The following is a 22,821-nucleotide window of genomic DNA, read 5'->3' on the forward strand; positions in this document are numbered from 1 at the left end:
CTCTGTAAAGGAGGCCCTCTGAAAGGGAGAGACCCTCAGTAGAGAGGAAGCCCTCTGTAGAGAGGAAGCCTTCTGTAGTTAAGAGGCCCTGTGAAAAGAGGAGGCCCGCAGTAGAGATCGGTGGTCCTCTGTAGAGAGGAGACCCCCTCTGTGTTTTGACAAATGTTTTTGCAAATTTTTCGCGGCGCTTCGCGCCGCCGATTCATGTACATACGTACAGGTCAATATGAAATCGTGACTGTAATTACATAAACCAACCGTGTCAAATTGAATCAGAATTCATATGTGTACTGTGAAGAAACTCCGGCTTGTACTGCCATGCTAAAAGGGTGGTAAAATTTGTGTTTTGGAGCGGAGCTGTGTTTTGACACATTCTTTTGCAAATGTTCTCGGCGCTTCGCGCCGCCGATTTATACACCAATCAATAAGAGAGATCGTGACTGTAATAACACCAACCGTGTCAAATTGAATCGGAATTCATATGTGCACTGTGAAGGAACTCCGGCTTGTACTAGCATGCTAAAAGGGTTGTAATATTTGTGTTTTAGAGCTGTGTTTTGACAACTTTTTTCAAATTTTTGCGGCGCTTCGCGCCGCCGATTCATACACAGGTCAATAAGAGAGATCGTGACTGTATGCTACTAATGCATTGGGCATTAGACTAATGCATAAGTGAGGTAACTATATCTACTACTTCTGGGTTTTTAAGTCGGTCGATCCGCCCCCCCCCCCCAGTAAAAAAATCCGTGGCGACGCTCCTCTATAGGTGGGTTTCACTAACTAAAACTACTGAGCCGAGTGACTTACGATAAAACTTCAACTCAGAAACGACGAAGATCAAATGTCATTTGATCTCGACATACTCGCTCCCTACCCCCCCCCCCCCCCCGGTCGTCAGAATTCATTCATCAGACCTGGCATGTCGGCCGACTGGTGACCCCCCCCAAAACGTTCCCCTAGATCCGCCCTTGGCTCTAGCTCGGTCAGGGGCCGAACGGCGAGGGGACGGGAGTTATTACGAGCGAGCGAGCGCAGCGAGCGAAGTGAGTCTTTTCAATATAACGGAAAAATCTCAGTATGAGCGGCCCGGCCCGGCCCGGCCTGTAACGCTTTTGAGAGGCTTATATCTCAGCAACCGATGGACCGATTGGCCTGCGGTCTTTTTTGCTGGGTAGCCCCATCCCTTCTACCCCGTAATTGACTACTTTTGATACATCTCAGTGACCGTCGTGGCACGTGCCACGTGAAAAGTCAAGGGTGTTCAAACTGTTTTAAAAAAGTAGTGATTTTGGGAGGCTCATATCTCAGCAGCCGCTTGGGCGAGTGACTTGCGGTAATTTTTGTAGGGTAGCAGCATCTCTTCTACCAAAAATAGGATACTCTCGATGCATGTGGGTCACCCCCAGTGCACGTGCAAAATACAACAATAAGAGGTGTCAACTTTGTTCCCATTTTAATAACTCGGTAATTACTGGGGCGATTTCGCTGAAAAGTGAAACTTGGCATACAGGTAGGCACCCACCAGGCAATGCATTCCCATGTGTTGCGGTTAACCCTATTCCTGGCGGGGGGGGGGGCCTCAGGAGCCCCCCCTGAGGTTTTTTGGTTATTTCTCCCAAACGCGTTGAGCTAGGAAGCTCAAATTTTCTGACTTTTCCTATAAGGCTTCTACGCAACATGTCTGAAAATTTTGAGTTGATCTGACCTTAGGTCAGGTCACCAGAGGCGGTTTGGTGACCCTACCTCAGAAAAGTTTGCAATCACGCCAGAGCTAGAGTTTTTGACCGATCAATTTCTTCTCTTCAGGCTTTAGTTAGGGTACCAGTATGTGCAATTTGTTTATCTCGGAATTTTGATATCGGTGACCTAAGGTCAGGTCAGTTTCGCGACCTCCCCATTATAAGTCAATGGGGGAAAAATCAACTCCCTGTTTTTACCACTAAAACGGGTCGGAATGGCCCCATATACCATACATGACTTCATATACGATCAACCTTCACTACCTTGCGGTCTGTTTTGCTGTTGGGCAGCTGTGAGGTCATGTGACGTCATCAAAGGTCACCAAAGGTTTTTGGCCAATAACTCCGTACAGGAACAAGATACAGACGCGTGGATGGTCTCATTGTGTTCAGCTCGTCAAGAGGCATCGAATGATATACATGATGACCTCGAGGTCACGTGACCTGAGGTCAACCTTTGACCTTGACCTTTCGAGGTCAACATATATATCATTCGATGCGGATTGACGAGAGGATCACGATGATGCCCTTAGTTTGTTCCTATCTTGACTAATTCGAAAGTTATTCGAGAAAAAACTCTCTCCATATCTAGCGCCGCCATTTTGACTTTTTCGACCCCTGTGACGTCATCTTTGACCTGACCTGAAAATGACCTTAGTAAAAATTGTAGACCTTGTCCATGCGTATCCGATGCCGTTTACCGCTTGTCGCTATCTTGCTTCGTTCTCGAGATCTCAGGGGGGGGGCCGAATCGGCCCCCCCCCGCCAGTTTCTTGTCCCGGCGGAGCCCGCCAGGAATAGGGTTAAGGTGCTACTGCACGTGCGCACGTGCAGGGGGGCTTCCAGATCTCGAGAACGGCTGGGCCGATTGCGCTCAAATTTGGTACACGGTTGGGGACCAGTTAATAGGGTGCCGTGCAAAAGTCAGTTTGGACCCTGTTCGCACGTGCGCACGTGCAGAATGCCGCTTGCAGATCTCAGGAACGGCTGGGCCGATTGCGTTCAAATTTGGTACACCGCTAGCGACCGGTTAGAAGGGTGCTTTGCGCAAGCCCGTTGGAAGTACCCTCTCGCCCTTCCGCACGTGCAGGGCTCACTATCTCGCTCGCTCGTTCTTCGCCTAAAAGGCGTTTTACTGGTAAGTTATAAGTGCAAGCCAGTCAGTTTGAACAATGAAATAAAACCAGATCAAAGTGGATACTGGCTGAAATTGTCCAAATCTGGTTTCGACCAAGACTGTCTCAACGGTTGCCCGCTGCCGTTTGCACGCACCCGCATAAGTTCTCTATATACCGTGCATATCATCAGGCGATGCCCATCAGGTATCTACTTATGTGGTGTATTGCGGTACAGTGTGCTTACAGGCGTTGACTGGTCCTGTCATCTAGCGACTGGTGATCTAACCTTCGGTTCCTGTGGAGCAGCACTTGAGCTTGTGAATTAAGACTTGATTATATGCCATAAATGGCGCAGTTGCTACGATCTTGCGTTTCGAACACGGCGGGCCGCGAAATACACGTTTCTTATAGGTATCTTGAAATACACAACACTGAATGAAACGTACGCGAATGAGTTGACCCAAGGCCCTAAGTTGACCCGAATCGTGCTTTTGGTTTTAGTGTGTAAATAAGGAGATTTTCTGCGTGAATCATAGATATTCTGCTAGCTTGCATTAATTTCTCCTTAGATTGTGGTGTAAACTCGTTTGGAAATGCTAGAAGATGGCTGGTAGCTTAAAGGGACAGTATCATCGAAAAAAAAATCCATGTATGGAGCTGATTTTTTTTTTACTAGCATTTCTTATTTTTCTGAATCAGAAAAACATAGTTTGAGGACCGAACTCGGTGAAAAATATTGCAACCACATTTCATTTTCATGATTCATTTTCATGAGCGAACCACCACTATACAAGCATGGCCGCCAGTTTGGAAGCATGCAAAATTACTACAGAACTGGCGCAGATAATACATTATTGACGCTACGCTTACGCGGTCGTTCTTCTGATTGAGTTGTCCAGGGGGCGTCGAAGTCTAGTTCCTACCAACCTGGCACTCCCATGCCTACGTCACCACGAGGACGCCCGAGGGCATTTACATGTTGAAGATAGGGAAATTGCCATAGTTTAGAGCCGCCTGGAGGGCAACCTTGAGATAGATGATAATGTAAATGTGTGCTAATATGATCATCAACATGTTATTTATCCAAATCCAGGGCCAATTAATCGATATCTTGTCTCGTTTTCCAGTGGTGATGCGCTAACTTTCGTGGTTCTTGCAGCCAATAAGGGTGTTTCATAGTGCGATTCAGCCGCATTATCGACTTTAATGCCATAAACCGCCACGGAACATATGATTTGCAGCTCCCTGGCGTGATAGCTGCCAGTAGGGCTCCGGAGTCGGAGTCATGAAGTCGGTCGGAGTTGACAGTTCTGACCTGAGTCGTCGAGTCGGAGTCAGAGTCGATTTTGAAAGCTGGAGTCTGAGTCAGTCATCGAAATTCGATCCCCTCCCCAGACCTTTCAGGGTTCCGTAGTCGGAGTTGTAGTCGGTCGGAGTCGACAGTTCTGACCAGAGTCAGAGTCAGAGTCGATTTTGAAAGCCAGAGTCGGAGTCGGAGTCACCAAAAATCCATTGCCTCTGCAGACCTGCTAGGGCTGTGGAGTCGGAGTCGGTCAGAGCCGCCATTTGAAATCAAAGTCAGAGTTGATTTTTGAAAGTCTGAGTCAGAGTCGGAGTCATCAAGAAACCCATGGACGATCCGCAGTACCATGCAGTAAGGGCGCTGCCGATCGATGCCCTGAATTGCCTATGATTTATGAATTGAATGAATAGATGGCAATTAATTAGGTACCTGCTATTATTCATCCCTTGCCACTTGGAGGACTTACTTTCAGTAGAAAAAGACACATTATTTGTTTGTTTATTTATTGACAAATATTTTTGAGCAGTTAGGGATACAGACACAAAACACAATGATAGCCACCTCGCTTGCAAATCATTGCTAGATATGTTGAAATGTGCTGCCATTGAAGAATCTGCTGATTTTCCTGGCGGCTCTCATTTTCAAGTAACTACTGGTCTTGTAAGATCTCTTGATTGCTCACCGTCTGGCGTATAGTTCCAAGGTTTTCTGAAAGCTAATCAAACGTTATCATGGCTGCTCTTGATGGCATGGCGCTTGCTGGTTCTGGGCTCTTTATTGGTGGTTCTTGCCAAGGCCCAAGGCCCTATGTTCTTGCGTCTGATCCTGTTGCTTCAGGTTCCATCATATCACATTAAATTTACAATGGAACACACTTCTACCTTTTATTTCACTATCAGTCGACTTGCATTTACCCCTGTGGCCTGCTGGCCCTTTTATTTCCACGATAGAATCTACCAATTATTGAAAAAGCCTCGGATAAAAAAGCAAGAAAAGTATGTCAAGTTAACCCGCGCCCTGCTGGGGGGGGGTGTTTGAACACCCCCCCCCCTGTGGTTTTTCGCGAATATCTCAAAAACGGCGGCGCGGAGCGCCGCCGTTTTTGGTACACCTTATCATACATCAATTCTACACATGTTGTGAAAATTTCAGACCAAGGTCATTCAAGGTCAGGTCACCAGGTCACTCGAAGTGACCTCACCTCATAAAAAGTTTCAATGTCTGTCATAGCTACACCGAGTGACCGATCGCTTTGAAACTTTCAGCGATTGCTAAGAGCATTAGCATGTACAAAATGTATATCTCAGAATTTTGATATCGATGACCTAAGGTCAGGTCAATTTTGCGACCTCACCATTATAAGTCAATGGGAGAAAATTGAAATGCGCCTGTTTTGGACGAAAGACATTATAAACACTCCCAAACACTGAATTACAAGTGGTTTAGACACACTGAACATGAAAATGGTGTCTGTGACCCCTGTTTATGCCCTGAGGTCATCTTAGGTCACGAAAGGTATCTAACAGTTTTTCGCAAATAACTTTTGATAGAGGCATGCTAGAGCGATGAAAACGCCTTAGATGTGTTCAGCTCGACGATACGGATCGACTGATATGCAACATGACCCTTTCCGGTCAGGTCATGACCTTGACCTGAGGTCAAATTTTCAAGTTGACCTTTCAAGGTCAAATTATAGTTCGTTCGATGCGTCTTGACGAGAGGAACACGATGCCGGTAAAAGTAAGCTCGTACAATGCTTGGGTCAAAAGTTATTGCAGAAAAACTGTTTCCGAAAAAATCGGCTATTTTTGCAGTTTTTGCCCCCTGCAGGCAAAACCGTTGACGTTAGGTCAAATCTGAGAAAATTACTCAGAAAGGGCGTTAATAGGGCTATCGAATGCGCTTTTCCGCGGCGCTGTAGCTCTATTGGTTCCCGAGCTATGCGTTGGCTTCTTGGAAATTTTCGACATTCGACCTGGAAATCGGCGAAAATTTGCCTTCAATGACCTCTGGTGACCTGACCTTTGACCTGACCAAAAAATTGACCGAAGTGATTTCCTCATTATTTTTGACGCTCTTTCGAACGCCGCCTTCCGCGTATCGCTACGTGGCCCAGGAGCCGAGTTAGAAGGGGGGGTGTTCAAACACCCCCCCCCAGCAGGGCGTGGAAATCCAGGACCCCCAGCCGGGCGCGGGTTAAATAATTGCGACGGTCCTAGAAAACCAGAAAAAATATCAAACAGCCTGTCCATCTCACTTCCCTCACTTCATAACAAAAACAAACCACGCAGCAAAACATGCGAAAGAGTCCTTAGCAACGCCTTAGCAACGCATTTGTCTGAAGTGCGCAATATGTGTCGCATCTGGAAAATTTAGTAGCTACTTGATTATTCAACTAGAGTTGGACTAGAGTTGGACTAGAGCTAGGCTTTTATATAAAAAATAAGTGTTTGCTTATCGAATTTATAGTAACTGGTTGCTTAACTTCGAAATAATGATTTATTACAGAAAAAGCTTGTTTGCGACATATTTGTAAAGAAACAACGGAAATAGCTTTGACTCGTACGCTATTCTAGTACATTTTTGGTAGAAAACTTCGTCCAACCTTATGTTTTAGGGCCTTGGAGTTGTCCTTCGGGAGAGGTAGCCTTAGGTATTGCCTATAAAAATATAACGTGACAATTGGAGAGAGTGACAATTGGACGTGACAATTGACAATGGGAGAAAATATCACGTGACAATCACGTGATAAACGTCATACATTGGAGGGATATTGTGATTCAAGCTGGAGGAATTCCTTTGTTGAGCCGCTAGAATCCGAAGGAAACAGCGGAAATTGCCTACGACTATTTAATGAATTTAACGGTGATGAATAAGTGCGAAAAACGTTTTGGCTTTATAAAATTTGATGAAATGACCAGGGTAAAAGTTTTATTACTGGCGGTCAATTCAAAACGGCGCAAACATTTAAACAGTGAAGATAGTGAAGTACGATTCAAAGTGTGGTACACCTTTCGTACTTTGAGCGGCGATAGCGGGATAACGGTGCGGAGCTTCCAGGATCGGTCTTCAGTTCCCGGACCAGAAAGGTGGGGCCTATCCAATGTCAAATTTCATCAAAATGGTGATACTGTCCCTTTAAGCTGTTAGCTGCGCCAGACGTGCGCAGAACAGGCACAGGCAATGTGAAATGTCATAATAATTTAAGCTTTTTGTTATAATCAAATAAATATGGTGTTGCTGGGACTCCCAATGTACTGAGTTGTGCGGGTTGTTGTGAGTTATCCACTTATGTGTCCCTCAACCTAACTATCTATTTGTTCAATTCTTAGGCATTAGATCTGATGGCATGTCATTTTCACCCAATTTTTACAGGACAGCAACAAAGAACTTAATAATAGCAAGGTATACCCAAGTAGTTCCAGTACAATTTAGTATGGAAGATGACACAACTCGATGTGATGTTGTAAGTCCATTGTGATTGCTTTAAAAATGAGGGCTTATGATTTGTTGAAACATACCAGTCGGGCACACTGTGGTATTTCCGATCCATTTATGGAAACGTTTCCATTTTTGGAACAATGTTCCAAAAATGGATACGCCGTTTCCAAAAATAGAAATGGTTTGTTCCATAAATGGAGACGCTGTGTGCATCGCTACCTTTAAAGCAAACTGGGCATTGATTGGTGCAATTTGGCATGCGCAGGATGCCACCAATCGACAGCCAGCATTCTAGTTTATGTTCCTGTTCTCCGACTTTCCTATCAGAAAACCGAAAGTTGACGAACGAGGCGATGCTTATAACATGTTGACGTGATAAAAAATTCACACGTTTTTTCAATCGAAAATAATAACATTTATGAATGTTTTGAACAAAAAATAACGTTTTTAACAGACTACTGAAGGACTGGCCCATTGATTGGAACAACCACATCACCGGGAACTTCAGTTTTTCATTCATTTTCACGCTGCATTTTCCGGTGTACCAGTGGCCCGGTGGTCGTCAATCTTTGATTAAATCGCATGAAAGTTGTTGCAAAGCCCTATTTGGAGACTTTAGTGGGCATTTTATGATATTTCAAATGTGCTGAATATGATTGTAGGCTCAGATCAACGTAAATCTCCGTGCAAATACGTAAAAAGCAGGATGGAAATAAGTTCTGCACCGTCGTCACACCAAATACCGTCGTAGTCTGACGATGAATTTATTCATTCTAGCTCATGTGTAACATTGATATCAATTTTATATATTGAAATGATATCTACGCTTTATGTATTGCCCACTTCGGACCACATTTGTCCAGTAGTTTCTGGGAAACCTTAGTTTTAGTTGACTTTTGAATGTCCTAAAGTTGTGGCGCGTAATGTATTATTATCGAACCTGACGTCTAAGGTAACTGCCAAGAGCCGAGATGCTATACCAGTCCCAAAACATCAAATTTTTAGTTGCATGTTAATTTTAAAAACACATTTAAGCTAAGTTTGCACACATTTGAACTTCAGCGTTTCTATTTTTGGAACATCAGCGTTTCCATTTTTGGAAACTAAGTCTCCATAAATGGATACGATTCAGGAGCATTTTAAAGTGGTGAATTTGAATGCATACGACAGCTTTCCATGCAAGAAGACAAGTGCTTTTGGTGTATCTGTGCTTGTTTTACGCAAAACAGTGGTTATACATCAAATCCAGCCACCCTTGGCAAGAAAATATGTGCGGAGATGTTAGCGTTTCTATTTATGGAACGAGCGTTTCCATTTTTGGAACAGAAGAGTAGTCAAAATTGGAAACGTTTCCAATAATAGAAACGTCTCCATAAATGAATCGGAGATACCACAGTGCGCCCGACTGATACTGTTGCAAAAGGTGATGGACCCTTAAGAACATTTGACAAATTTAACTTATTACTATAAACCCCCTTGCATTTTTCAAAGAGCAAGGAATGAGGACCTCTCCCTGTATCTGAGCACTTAGTTGATGCCTGACAGAGTACTATTAGCAGTTGCATACAATTTTTTAATCACATTTCAATTTCAGGGTTCAACCCCGCACCCACCAGAAGGAACCATGAACTAAAAGGCAATTCCATCACAACTGTTTTAGATGCAGACTAAAACATTTTGTTTAAAAAATTGTACAAACTAAACTTTTAATATAAAATTATTTCACCATGTAGGTATGACATTCATTCACCACTATTCTTTTCAGATGGTCAGCCTGCCGATGCCTACCCACCAGCGTCTAAACATCAATTTCAGTCATGGCTGTCAGAACAACGTTGTTCTGCATGCTGTTGACTTTGGAGCTAAGGACACTGACTCTGGACAGCCAGGTAATGTCAGGAGGGAAAACTTGCCGCATTAATCAGGCTTGTAAAATACATATAATCCAAATTTTCCTATTTTCGCTCATGTTGGAAGCCTGTTAGGTAGTTACTAGTTATGACATTATTTCTTTTTAAAATGTCATTTAAGGTAGCCCATTCTAGCATCCCACCTTAAATGGTTGCTCCAGTAATGCCAAGTGGTAGAACAGATATGTATTTGATGTGCAATTATGGCTGCTCCAATAGTGATGACTGAGGATCTTAGCCTAGGCACAGACTATTTCAGATATCAGGAAATGTGATGTGTCTGTTCAAACATAGAAGCTCTCACTAGCATCAGTCACACTCATTTTTGCACACATGATTTTTGTGTGAGAGAGAGAGAGAGAGCTTATGCTTTTGAATGGGTTTTCACAAATGATTTCCTGAACTTTAAAGTTTATTTCAACTTTAAGCGTGGGTGATTTTTGGACTTTCTCTTCCTTTTTGTTGTGAACTGTGCCATTGCTGTTTTGCCATTTTCCCATCCTAGAACGCACATGGGGGGGGGGGGGGTGCCACCCCCCCCCCGCGCCATTTCGTTCCTGTTGGGGATAGAGCTTAGCGGTAAAGACCAAAAGATTCTTTGGGAAGAGACGAATCCTATGATACCCAGTTTTACCTTCTCAGGTCAGTCATTGACCTTCCAGGTCAGGTCAAACTAAAAAATGTTGCTGTTTTGGGTCACCGTTGGATATCAAGTGCGCTGCTTATCAAATACCGATGACGATGCTGTTTTCTGGTGCCAAGCCAGCTAGAATCTCTTTGTCACACTACCCGACCAGAATTTTGCTGCTGAGGTCATTTCAGGTCAAGTTAGGTCAAGGTCAATTATATGGGTTTGTATGTCTGTGTGTGTCTGTGTGTATGCTGATGTGTGCACCGATTGTTTTTGGGTTCATATTACATGAAATCATGATCTGAGAAGCTTTTACCAAAAATGCAGTCAAAAAACTTCACAAAAAGTAAATTCAGCTTGCCTAAAACGCAATTATCTTAGATGACCTAGGTTGACCTTGACCCTGACCTTGACCCCTGTACATCGTCGAACAACATGTTCCATGATAGGTGGGAGGTAAGACTGGCAAAAAAGGCCGAAATCAGGGTGTCAAAAGCTCACAAGGCCCATGGCAAACGCAAGATGTTGAGAATTGGCCATTTGGGTCATGACATGACCTGAAAAACAAGGTCATATCTCCGAAACCAAAAATCACAGAAACTTGAAATTTTCAGTGGACATCAAGAAAGGATAGAGGAGCAGCTATACGAAACATCAGCCTTCTAGCTCTAAAAATGTTGAGTGCAGAGCAGAGACTACCTGGGGGGGGGGGGGGGGGGGTGGCAACCCCCCATGTGCGGGCGAGGGTTAAATGTTGTGGGGCGGCAGTGGGTGCGTGTCTGCAGTGTGCTGAGTGCCCGGCAGTTTCGTGAGCGGGCCGGCGTTGGGTTTGTGTTGTGCGCTGGGTGTGCCGTCTGTGGTGTCTGCGGTCGGCCGCGGACTGCAGATGGTTTCCGGCGGCGGGCCGATGGCAGGTGTGTGGTCTGTGGTGGCGGCAGTGTGCTGACGGACGTCCGTTTCAGGCGGCGCACAGGCGGGGGGCGGTGTCCGCGAGGTGTTCTGGTCGCCGAGCGAGTGGCCCGGCTGGTGGCGTCAGTTGGCCAGCGAGTCGGCCGGCGTGTTCAGCGACCTGCAGAGCTGTGACGCCGGCCAGGGAGAGGCCGCGCTCCGACTCAGCCTGCTCAAACTCAGCAGACGATACCGGTGAGTCGGCGTGAGCCGTGAGTCTACCCCCGGCCAGTTGCTGCTACCAGTGGCAGGCGACCAGCGGCAGCCACGTCTGTTAAGTATTATTTTGAATAAATACGCCTAAGTCGTGTTTTGTCGCCGCCGCTGTCAGTGCCAGTGGTTGTATTTGTATAGCTATTTCACTGCCATGACTGCGGTGTCGGGGCTGCCATCAGACCGTGGATGTTGATCCCTCCCTTCCCCCGCCGTCAGGTCGTGTCTCCGCGCCAGTATGGAGACAGTGACTGCCTCAGACGAGGAGGACGCCGATACGCACCGGCAGCTCCTCAACAGCATGGAAATGGTGTGGAACCTCTCCGAGATCGTGCTCGTCGACCAGAAGCGAGGTGGGTGCGTCCGCCGGACGTCCGAGCTATTAGTAAAACAATCCTGGTCCAAGCGCGGCGTAGCGCTTAGCGTGATTCCCGGTACTCGGTGTCCGGCTACAACTACTTCTTAGGCTGGTCGACGAACTCACTGTAGAGTGTGAAATACTGAACTCCCGGCGGGAAGCTGGCTAGACGCAGCTCCTAACAAGGACCGTACATTTCGTAACGGTTGTGATGTTCGGACTGTGTTGCATGCTCGGCCGACCGGCACTGCGCTGACCATCGGCAGGAGGCGTGGTGCTGGGTCAACTGCTCGACTGGGTGCGACAGCACGCCACACAGTTCGACAAGTCGGCGGCGGCCGTCACCGAGGCCGAAATTCCCGAGAAACACCCCGACTACTGGAATACGGTGAGTGAATAGTTGAATAAGACAGCTGAAATACTACTGGTTTACTGCTTGCGTATCATTTCTGGTGTATGTCAAGTTCCCGACAATTATGGTTGTTAAATACGGTGGATAGACTGATGGTGGTAAGCCAGCGTCCCAAAATTATATTTCAGCTTGGGTGTCGGAGGGGAATATTCGTCACTAGAAAGAGGGCTGAGAGTGGAAAAATCCCAATCAGAAAGGCACAAAAAAGAGCGGAAAACAGGGATCAACAATGTATTTGTGAATGTTGAAGGATGTGGGAGTTGCTTTATAAGATAATTGAATCGAAAATGGAGGGAGGTAAAAGGTACCCACAGATGCTCTTTATTTGTAAAATAGAGAGTGAAAAATTGCTCTGGAAAGTGGAAAGTTGGAGGTGGGAGCGGAAAATTATTTTGATTTGGAGTCATTTCCCACCCAAACTGGCAAATTTTGGGACACTGGTAAGCGATGGATAAATAGGTACTGTTTATCTGGAATGAATGTGAACAACGCGATCTGATATGAACTGAGCTGTTCTAAGATGATCTGCGCTGAGCCGACCTTAGCTTATCTACGCTGAGCTGAGCTGCAGATCTGATTTGCTCTTTGCTGCGCTGATCTAATTGTGATCCTCGCTGATCTTATCTGACGGCCGTCGGGCAGGTGTACGGGATGGTGCTGCAGGGACGGCAGGTAGCCGCTGATCTGTTCTGATCTGAGCTCAGCTGACCCGGTCTGATCTGATGGCCGTCGGGCAGGTGTACGGGATGGTGCTGCAGGGACGGCAGGCGGCCGCCCGGAAGCTGCTCCGACTGCACAGCGGGTTCGGTACGGACCCGTTCGTCAGCGCCGACGAGCTGCTGCGCAAGGTGCCTCCGCTGGCCGAGGGTGCCGACTTCGAGCTGCGCTGGCGCCACTGGCAGGCGCAGTGCGTGCTGCGCCTCGAGTCCGGAGAGTTCGGCTACAGTCCCCGGCTGCAGACGCTCGTCAAGGTGGGTCGGCGGAATGACGGCCGTGAGGGGATAAGAGCGGGAATATGTTAATATACAGTGCCGAGGAGTCATGAGGCTTTACGTAGTTGCGGTGAGAGAAAGCATATATCCCAGTGGCGGTGTGGCTTTCCTCCTTCCTCCTTCCCGACGATCCGTCTCAGGCGAGCCCGACTGACCCGGCCGTCTGTCGTGCCGACAGATCCTCTGCGGTGACGCCGTGACCTTCGAGGACCTCTACCGGGAGATGGGCTCCTGGTACCACCTGATGGTGTCGTACACACTCTACTCGCGGCCCTGGGTCGGCATCTTCGAGCTCAGGTGAGCGGTCCACAGCGCTCTGAGATTTCCTTTGTCTGGGCAGGCGGCTGTACTATGGGGAAAAGCCTTACGGCGGTGGACGATGGTGGTGATTTGTTAAACTATTAGTCGTCAAAGATCGTTGCATTTCGCGATCATCTCTCAAAGCTGAACATGGAGGGCACTTAAACTCTCTTTTTTCCTAAACGCTGTCTCACTGTCGTCGTCTGCCGGCAGGCACGCGGCCGAGGACAGTATCGAGGTGTTCGGCGGGCCGAGCCAGCTCTCCGCGCTCGACCAGATGCTGCAGGCCGCGCTCGACGGCGACATCCACAAGCTGCTGAAGACGGCGCAGGCCACGCTGCCGGACGGCTGGCTGACGGCGCACCTGGCCGACCTGCTGTGCCGGCTGCCGGACATCTCGGGCGCCGGCCGGCCCAGCTTTCTGTCCGAGCTGCGTCACCACCTGCTGGTCGAGTACGGCAGCGCGCTGTGCGCCAGCCGCTCGCTGTGGCAGCTGGGCGCCGTCTACCTGGACCAGTGCGGCGCGCAGGGACGCGCGCGGCTGGCGCTGCTCCTCGAGCGGCTCGACCCGCGCACCGACCGCCGCGCCAGGAAGATCATTCAGGTACGACGCACGGTCAGGTGGGCAACCGGGTCCAGGACGGCGGTGGGGCTGTTTACCTTTCATACGATGCATGCTAACCATCCGTGTTTCTTGGCATGGCACCCGTTATCACACATTGCTCATTTATACCACGCCTGTTTTGCCGTGTGCTGCCGATATCTGTCCGGGTCTGACCTGCCTCGCGCTCGGCGCAGATGGCGGAGAGCCGCGGCCTCAGCGCGGTGGCCAGCTCGGTAGCCCAGGTGATGGGCCGCCGCGCGATGGCCGCTGGCCAGCTCGGCACGGCGCTGGCCTGGGCGCTGCGCTCCGACTGCTCGGCGCTGGCCTCGCAGCTGGCCGACACGCTGGTCAAACAGTACACCAGCAGCGGCCGCTTCGCCAGCGCAGACTTCGTCGACAACCTCGGCTCCAGCATGCTCAAGAGTGATCGGCTCATGTTCCTCGGTGAGTGGAGATGTGGAAGACGATGTTGTGATGCGACTGTAGTAGCTCGTAGGCTGGTCTAGACATCGACTGTGTAATGGATCGTCCACTATCGATGTCTTTAGAGTCGTTTATTTATTCAAACAACCAGCCTTTGAACACAGCAACATAGAACGCTCGCGGTCGCTCCTTTACAGAAGCTTTCGTGCTGGTGTGCGCGACGGCAGCTATTGAACCGGCCCTTTTGGTTGCAGGGAAGTACCGCGAGTTCCACCGGCTGTACGAGGAGGATAGTCTGCAGGAGGCCGCCTCCCTACTCGTCACCCTGATGACCTCCCAGCTGGCACCCAAGTAGTGAGTGTCTCGGCGATAACCTGCCCTCACTAAGTGCTGGGGACTAGGGACTTTCGGTATTATGACCGTGGAGCACCACCCGACCGGCACCTGAGTTACTTATGCTGCCTATTGACACGCAAGTTTTTTAGAGTACGTCCTGTTGTGCTCTCGTTTTATTGTAATGTGAAGTAAATATCGCCTATTCAATTCACCACTCAATTTTCAATGCTCTAGTTAATTTCACTCATGCTCTATCCGATCAAGTTCATTTATGAGGTCATAAATTGCCAGCGGGAAATAAGAATTGTTCATTTGTTATTCTGCTTCTAGTTCTGACCCTAACAGTTTTTTTTTTTTTAATTACCGTCACACTGATAGCTTAGCGTACGGAACCGTTTGCTACCAGATGAGCCGTTACGTGTCCGTTTCGCCGTTACCGATGGTCGGATCTTAATCGTGGGTATCCGTCCGGCGCGGGACAGTTGGCCCTCAGTCTGGGATCGGGCTGGTATCCGTCCGGCGCGGGACGGTTGGCCCTCCGCCCGGGTTCGGGTCTGTGCCGATCGCCGTAGCACGGCTCGCCTCAGCCCAGGGTTACCCGACCGTGCCGCTAACGCAGTCCTCCGCCGCCAGCTTCTGGAGGACGCTGCTGACGGACGCGCTGCCGCTGCTGGAGCTGCAGCCGCCCGCCTTCTCGACGGCACAGACCTATGACCTGATGGCGTGTGTGGAGCAGCTCCGGCGGTCCGGTGAGTGACAACGCCCGGTAGTGGCCGGGGGACGGACGGACGGGAACCTCCTGGGAGTGGCTGGGGACCTTTTAGATAGCACTGGGTGCCGATTTGGCTAAATTTTGGTCAGGACGTTTTTGCCCAATCAACGTACTGAAAAGGCAAGGATGTAAGGAGAAGGAACATTTGCTTTTCGATTGGTTTGCGTTCACCTGAAACGTGAATATCTATAGATCAAATAGCTACCGCCATTACGCTGGTGCAGTGGTGAGAGGAATGGTTCAAACAACGATTCAATGGAATAGGGAATGTTTTTGTTTTCCAAGTTGTTGCAAGCAGAAGTAGCATAGATATTGCTGAGCCCGCCTACTGTTAACGCCAGACCCCTTGAGACCCTAATTTTTCGCGATTATTTTTAAATGCGTGAAAGAATTTCAACCAAGCTCAGGACATGGCCGTTTCAAGACCTGCCGAAACTTTTACAATTAAGATATTTTATCGCCATTTCAATATTTCAGGCACTTCTCATTGACTCGTAATGTTAAATTTCGAGCAAGATTTTCACCCGGTGTGTAGAGGCTATCACCAGTCAGCCTGTGATACGTTATGACGTCACAGCCAAGCCCCGCCTCTGTGGTCTTGGCCTGCGGCGGTTTCGGGCCGGCGCGCGGTCACTCTCGCTGTGGCGGGGAGCAGGGACGGTCGAGCGGTGCCGAAAGCCGGCGGAGTTGTGCGTAACGTCTTGGCTGACAGTGCCCAAAGAGCGACATGATGACTGAGGAGCCATAAATGCTCAATGCGCATTGCTTGTACAATGCTGATATGTTCGCTGATAAAATGATTTTTTATAAGCTGCAAATGACGAGCAGATGGCATATAACTGACATAAGGTTAGGAAATATTCACCTGTATTTAAAGCCTATGGCGTTGCAGATAATACGATAATGGGATGTCGGATGTTACCAAGTAGCTGTCGATTCGTACATCGCTATGCAACCATCGAACAACGCAATAATAAGTTAATTGCCTTCGCTTCACATCATAAGACTCGCTCGTATTTCAAACAGATATCCTACATCGAAAATCGTATTTGTTAGGAATCGTTAACTTTTGTTCGAAGCACGTGTGAGTAGTAGGTTGAGGAGTGATGGTCCTCTTGGTCCTATATACAAGAGTCAACAAGAACCTAACATTTACTTGACCGTCTGCTGCAATTGATTCATAGCACGTGAAGCGTCAGCGAAATTCATAGTCCTTTACAGATGGCAGGGGTGTCGTTTGTACATAGGTCGCTGATGGGCACGGGTCAATGCCGCAGTGGTGGGCGGAGCCTAATGTCATATGACGTATGAAAGCCTCTATCCAGGATGGAAAAACAGTTAACATTACGAGTCAATGACAAGTGCCACAAATATTTAAGTGACAACAAAATGTATTTGAAGAAAAAGTTTCGGCAGGTCTTGAAACAGCTACTTCCTAAATATGGTTGAAATTATTCCACGCATTTTAAAATAATCGCGAAAAATTAGGGTCTCAAGGGGTCTGGCGTTAACAGTAGTCAGCAATGCAGCATTACCGAATACATTTCATTTCATTATACATTTCATACATTTCAGATTATACATTTCAGCCATTTTTAGCGCGCGCTGCTAGTTTTTTCTTTATTATCATCGCTAATGGTTGACACCCGGCAGATCCATCACAGATGGTTAATGGAAATAATAATTAATGTTACCATTTATTTGATTTGTTTCATTCAACTCAAATAAATGGTAGTCTTTGATGTTGTCACTAGGCATTAGGGGAAAGTGGGGTAAGACGGGCACCTTAACTTTGGAGCCATTTTTCGGCCGGTTAGAAACATCATAGAAGCGGGAAACTGAGTGAAAATCTTTTTTTTAGACATTTTATCTCCATTTGCCAGAAGATGAGACATAGACCTGATTTAACAAATAAACTGCAGCTATTTTTGCAAAACCTTGCAAAAACCCGTCTTACCCCACCCCATGGGGTAAGACGGCCAGCTTCTTTCACCGATCAGCACAGCTCGCAACAAATGACCGAGATTAGTCGCATCGATACAGTCGCTCGTCGTTCTCAAGTGCTTCGGAATGGCAGTATACGAGATTCGTGCAGAAGGCGTATGCTCGTATATAGGCTCTAGCTCAGAAGCCATGTAGAACCGTTTTTCACATTCATTATTCGAGAATAAACTGTGCCGAAGGAATATTGCTAACATGTCTGTGAGTATCGGAATCGAACATATTCTTATTAGAAATGCTTCTTTTCTCCTACAGCAACAAGAATATTTTCAGCATTACAGGCCCATTGGATTCATAGTTGCCCGTCTTACCCCAAACCCAATGTCAGGAGTTCAGCACGATTTCTCTCTGTGTTTTTGTTTGTTTTGTTTGTTTTGTTGGGTTAGGCCCTTTCGGTCGACAAGACCATTGCAGAGCCGGAAGGATGGTAGGAATTAGGGGGAGACATTGGTCTGGGCAGGCACCCTAGTGAGTCGCCGGGGCTGAGCCCGTCCAAAGGACAGGCCACCCAGCCCCAAGGCACTCACTGCACCCGGCTACGGGGTGCGCTCCCTCAGGAGCAGCGGTGCCGCTCCAAGGGAGCAGCCCGCATGAGATAAAGTTGCCTGTCCAGCCCGGAGGGGGGTTGCGGCGTGGAGGAGAAGGATTTCAGTATCCTGAGGATAGAAGCACGGAACGGTGTTCTCTCTGTGGACAATTTGATGCAGATAAAGCAAATCCGCGGTAAATGAACACTGGTGGCATATGAGTGTACCACAAGTGATTAGAAGGCTTTGTGTTTTATCGAGGTGTCTGACAGCTCCTGCTATCTGATCTTGTCAGACTCCCTTAGCAGCCTCCTATCTTAACGGAGTTTCAATCCAGACAACCCGATAGTATGTACAAGACATTTTATCTCGTCTTACGTCGGTGGAACGAGCAGGTAAATTCATCCAGTTCTGCTGGATACCGAGCCATGTGGGCATAAGAGGCAACGAGCTTGCCGACGCGGCCGCAAGACGCGCGGCCGCGGCCCCCTGCCTCCGTCGTTTGCCTCTGCCGGCTCGCGATTTTTACCCAGCCGTTCGATCTTTTACGACGTTTAGCTGGCAGACAGAGTGGCGTCTCCATGGATCCGAGAAGCTGCGAAAGGTGAAACCTTCTCTGGAGCCCTGGCAGTCCTGCTTTCAAGGCAAAAGACACCATTAAGTGGTCCTCTGCAGACTACGGGTAGGGCATACGTATGCAACGCATGGCTATCTCCTCCGTGGAGATGATCAACCAACATGTAGCCATTGTGCCGTGCCGCTCACAGTCACATTCTCTTAAGTTGCCCGCACCTCGAACCAAACCGGACACGCTGCCTCGGCCGCATTGCCCCAGGCACCACCATTCGCCACCTGTTGGATGATGACTCACCCTGGGTTTTATCCGGCAGCATCTTTTCTTAGGTACTTTCAATCCATCAGTTTTCCTGTGATATACTCGTTTTACTAGTATAACGTATCTCAAGCAGTTCTAGTCTTCTTCAGCTCGTCAGTTCTCTGTTGACATCCGCTTTACCAGTACAGCGTTATGGGCGCAAAATGACCACCGCAGTCGACGCGCCCGTAAACCCCAATGAACGAACGAATGCCACAAGTGATTGCGAGTTTTTAACTCTATAGTGCTGCACACAAAAGCTTGCACAATGCATTATGGATGTTTTCAATGAAATGAGTGTTTTGAAGAAATAAAAATAAAAGATTATCGACTGAACACAAATTCACTAGACTTCAGTGGTGGTGTGTAGTGGAAAAGGCAATTCTGGTCCTAATTTTATTCGCTCGTAGCGCTATTGGTTTGGTCTGCAGAAGGGGTGCCCGTCTTACCTACTCTGACCGTCTTACCCCACTTTCCCCTACGGAGCTGCAATGTTAATAGTCATTAGTTTACCAGTCCCCCCAATCCCCATCCTATTTTACAGCCAGTACTGTGCTGTTATACAGCATACAACATGTACCCAAATGTGGAGAAACTGCACGGAATATAGCACGCAACTTATGCTATATAACATGATACTGCATATCATACTGCGAAAATGTCGTTTCGAGGGCGTTGTTACAAATGCAACAGGTCTGATGGCCTGTGTGAAATGGGGGTCATATCCATTGAAAACATGTTTATTTCATGATATGACAGCTCTCTATCGGAATGGAGCTATCGCATTCGCGAAACTTGCAGTAGGTATAACAAACAGCTAAGCGGACATTTCATTTAAAGGGACCCTCCCACCTTCAAAAAAGTTAATGAATTGGCATGAAAGTGATGTCGCTCGGTTCAGAAAGAGCAAAAACGAATATCTACCAAATTTCATCGAAAAATATTCACCGGTTTTCAAGATATTAGACTTTTACTTTTGTTTACTTTTTGGGATCTCCGCTGTTCCTAGCGACTTTATTTGAAAGTGCAGCATTTGTTGCGCGCAAAGCAGCATATACCACCGCGTGCTACAAAACGTTTTAGTCAAACATTTAACGGACGTTCGAAAGCCTGATGACGTCATCAGATTCCCGTAATGGTTAAGAGATAGGGACCACGCTGGTCCCACCCTGCAAGTAAAGGGAAGAAATTTCTTGAACACCATAAAGCTGCGGGGGTTGCGACCAGGATAAATGGTGGTTTCTAAGCCTGGCCGCAAACTTGGCTATCTCAACTCAAAACTAATGTTAAGGTGGGAGGGTCCCTTTAATGTTAAACAGCTTTAATGCGCGTTTGTGGAGTTCGTTTCAAGCGTGCTGTTCGTGCTGTGGCCCTTTGTCTGAACGCCCACCTCTTCAAAATGTGAGAAAGGCGGTGGGCTAACACAAATCGTGCATATTAATAGCTAGCAAATAGCATAGTTTAGCGGGTATTCGAAGATCCGGAGATCACGGTAAAAGAGTCAACGTGACACCACGGACCCACCAAATACCAACCAACTCTGCCCGCGCTCTTCTGATGATAAAAGACAAACGTTTGACATCCGGAAGGCGCCTGAACTCAAAATACAGCCGGCGCTTGAGCAATTTTCAGCCATCGACGGCATTTACATCCATTGTGCACGCGAAAGGCACGAGCTCACCACACCTGGTGATCATCAGTTCGTGCCTGACTTGTGACGCGAACAGCCGGGTTACGTCGGGACGGACCGGTCGGCTACGTCCGCTGCCTGTTTGGCCACGACCTAACGGCGTTCCTTGCGCGTGATGGATTCAACTTACACCGCTAAAATGTCATTTACATCGTGCTGTCCATGGGGTGCTTACGTGCGGCGCCGGCTGTAAGGAGCCGAACGGTCTGTAGCATCGCGAACTGTGCTCTGTTGTGGCAACGTCCGGTCGGCCGCGCAGCACGTGGCACAGTGACGTAAAGCGGTGCAGTGACCGGCCGGCGGACCGACCGCGGTGGCATTAGCGTCGCACGGCCATCGGACACGACACAAGACGGATAGTGGTGCAGGCTTTGAGCGGCGCGCTGGCCGCCCGGCGTGCTGGCCGCCGCGTGCCATTTGTCATAAGAGCGGCCGATTGGATTTAATGCCGCTCACGCCAGCGGCCCTGTAATGTCAGCCTCATTCCCGGCGGCCGCGGTAGTAATTGTCCTGCGCTCTTTGTCGCATGGTATTGTTTTATTGTTTGGTGTTTCGCCCGGTCCTTTTTTAGCTTCCCATAAAGCAGTGGCATCGTCAGTGCGGTTGTCCCATTTTTCCATGTGTCACATGGCTATGGTATCTGGCATTGATGACCCGGTGGTCATTTGGGTGTATCAATTTTCCGGCGCGGGTACACATGCTGAAATGAATTAATATTAACCCTCCCCCATGTAAAGGCTGCCTCCAATTAACAGATTGAACCGACCTTGCTTTTAAAAGCTTGAATTTTAGATTCCGTGCGTTTCTTGTTTCCGGAAAGTCAAACATTCAACGAGCTTGCGAATTGTCATGAACGAATTCGTTTTCATGAATGTCATACTAGTCACCGCGGCTCTAAAATATGGATACCATTCCATCCTCCCCCTTCCTGCATAATGCGTAGTTCCATACAGCAAGCAGCAAATTCAGCCAGCGCTTTGTGAGGAAAGGGAATGACTCGCGTGATCGTGGGTTGCAGCGCTCTGATGGAGCTGACTGCTTCCCGACTTTCCTCGTCAGTCCTGTGCTCGCTTTCGGGCCTTCGGGATCATGCCATTACCCTCGGGAACGTTCGTTTTGCATGCGGTCTAACAACCGACCGTGTGCCATTTATCATACCAAATAATATTTTTCTAACTAATGGAACATTCATTTCTTTAAAACATCCGCCTTGACTAATTACCATTTTCGCTGAACATTCGTGAGTGCAAATCAATTAGTCAGCCATTTTATGTACGCCCGTCCGCCTCTAATTGCTTGCCCCGTAGCAACCCCCCCCCCCCACACACACACATGCCTGCGCAGTGCACACACACTTCGGGAGCGATTGCCATAGGGAAAAGACAGACGACCAGGGCATAATTCGTTTAGGTCACTGATGTGTTGTGGTGTAAAACTTCGTCATCGTGCGCTTAGATCGGTAACTGTCACTAGTTTCTGCCCCTTGACCTGCTGGCTCCGCCCCTGACCTGCTGGCTCCGCCCCCTGACCCGCCGACTGCTCCCGCTGACCTGCTGACTCCGCCCCTGGCCTGCTGCCTCCGTCCCCTACCCGCTGGCTCCGCCCATGACCCGCTGGCTCCTTCCCTGACCCTCCGACTCCGCCCTGGCCCTGGGGCTCCCCGACCCTCTGCAACTGGTAAGTCCCCTTGACCTCCTGGGTCCTTCCCTGCCCCCCGGCTCCGCCCCTGACCCCCCGGCTCCGCCCCGCCCCCTGGCCTGCAGACTCCGACCCCTGATCTGCTGGCTGGCTCCTCCCGACAGGTGACCTGGATGAGAGCTCAGAGGAGGTGCGGCTGCTGCGTCAGGCGCTGGCCGATAACCTATGGCGGGCCAGCATCGCCGAAGACTCTGTTGCCTCCTGAGGACCGCCGCATCCAGCCCCCCCCCCCTTCCTCACATTGCCAACTTTGTAAGAAATACAGTGTCTTGTCAAAACAGGCCGTGTTACTACCGGGCGGAGCGGACACGGTTCGAGTCACTCAGTCACGCTGTGGGCTGTAGCCTCCGTGTAAGGTTCAATTTACGCTGATTGCCCGGAAATGGTCCAATGTTGCAGCTGTAGGGGTGGAAGCGTTGCAGTAGATTAGGGGAGTGTAGCCACACAAAGGTCGATAGGATACAGTCGAATTGTGCCGGGTTTGTGTATCAATGTTCGAGTATCGCGTATCAGTGTGGAACGTGCCGATCG

The 22,821-nt window shown here is 48.6% G+C and overlaps 1 protein-coding gene across 3 annotated transcripts; it reads left to right on the plus strand.

The window, feature by feature from the left end:
• Nucleotides 1–3,338: 3,338 nt before the first annotated feature.
• Nucleotides 3,339–22,568, plus strand: LOC122383922 (nuclear pore complex protein Nup85-like). 3 transcript variants are annotated; one of them, XM_043370805.1, is made up of 13 exons: nt 3,339–3,357; nt 7,536–7,626; nt 9,367–9,490; nt 11,105–11,285; nt 11,523–11,656; nt 11,928–12,049; nt 12,811–13,044; nt 13,244–13,362; nt 13,579–13,969; nt 14,164–14,413; nt 14,647–14,746; nt 15,362–15,477; nt 22,395–22,568. In XM_043370805.1, exons 2-13 carry the CDS (start codon nt 7,597–7,599, stop codon nt 22,493–22,495), a joined length of 1,902 nt encoding a protein of 633 aa, XP_043226740.1. In that variant the 5' UTR covers nt 3,339–3,357; nt 7,536–7,596; the 3' UTR covers nt 22,496–22,568. The 3 variants fall into 3 exon arrangements, with proteins under 3 accessions (XP_043226740.1, XP_043226739.1, XP_043226738.1); XM_043370804.1 differs by lacking the exon at nt 3,339–3,357 and adding an exon at nt 7,210–7,249; XM_043370803.1 differs by lacking the exon at nt 3,339–3,357 and adding an exon at nt 7,408–7,414.
• The last annotated feature ends 253 nt before the right edge of the window (nt 22,569–22,821 follow it).

This window comes from Amphibalanus amphitrite, unplaced genomic scaffold, assembly GCF_019059575.1.
Source record: "Amphibalanus amphitrite isolate SeventyFive unplaced genomic scaffold, NRLGWU_Aamphi_draft 000176F_arrow, whole genome shotgun sequence".
NCBI classification, from domain to species: Eukaryota; Metazoa; Arthropoda; class Thecostraca; order Balanomorpha; family Balanidae; genus Amphibalanus; species Amphibalanus amphitrite.

Excerpts from the sequence above, each read along its gene's own strand:
- LOC122383922 (XM_043370803.1), top strand. Across the intron at positions 9,491-11,104 it reads CACTGACTCTGGACAGCCAG|GCGGCGCACAGGCGGGGGGC; the intron begins GTAATGTCAGGA and ends CGTCCGTTTCAG. Across the intron at positions 13,045-13,243 it reads GGCTGCAGACGCTCGTCAAG|ATCCTCTGCGGTGACGCCGT; the intron begins GTGGGTCGGCGG and ends TCGTGCCGACAG.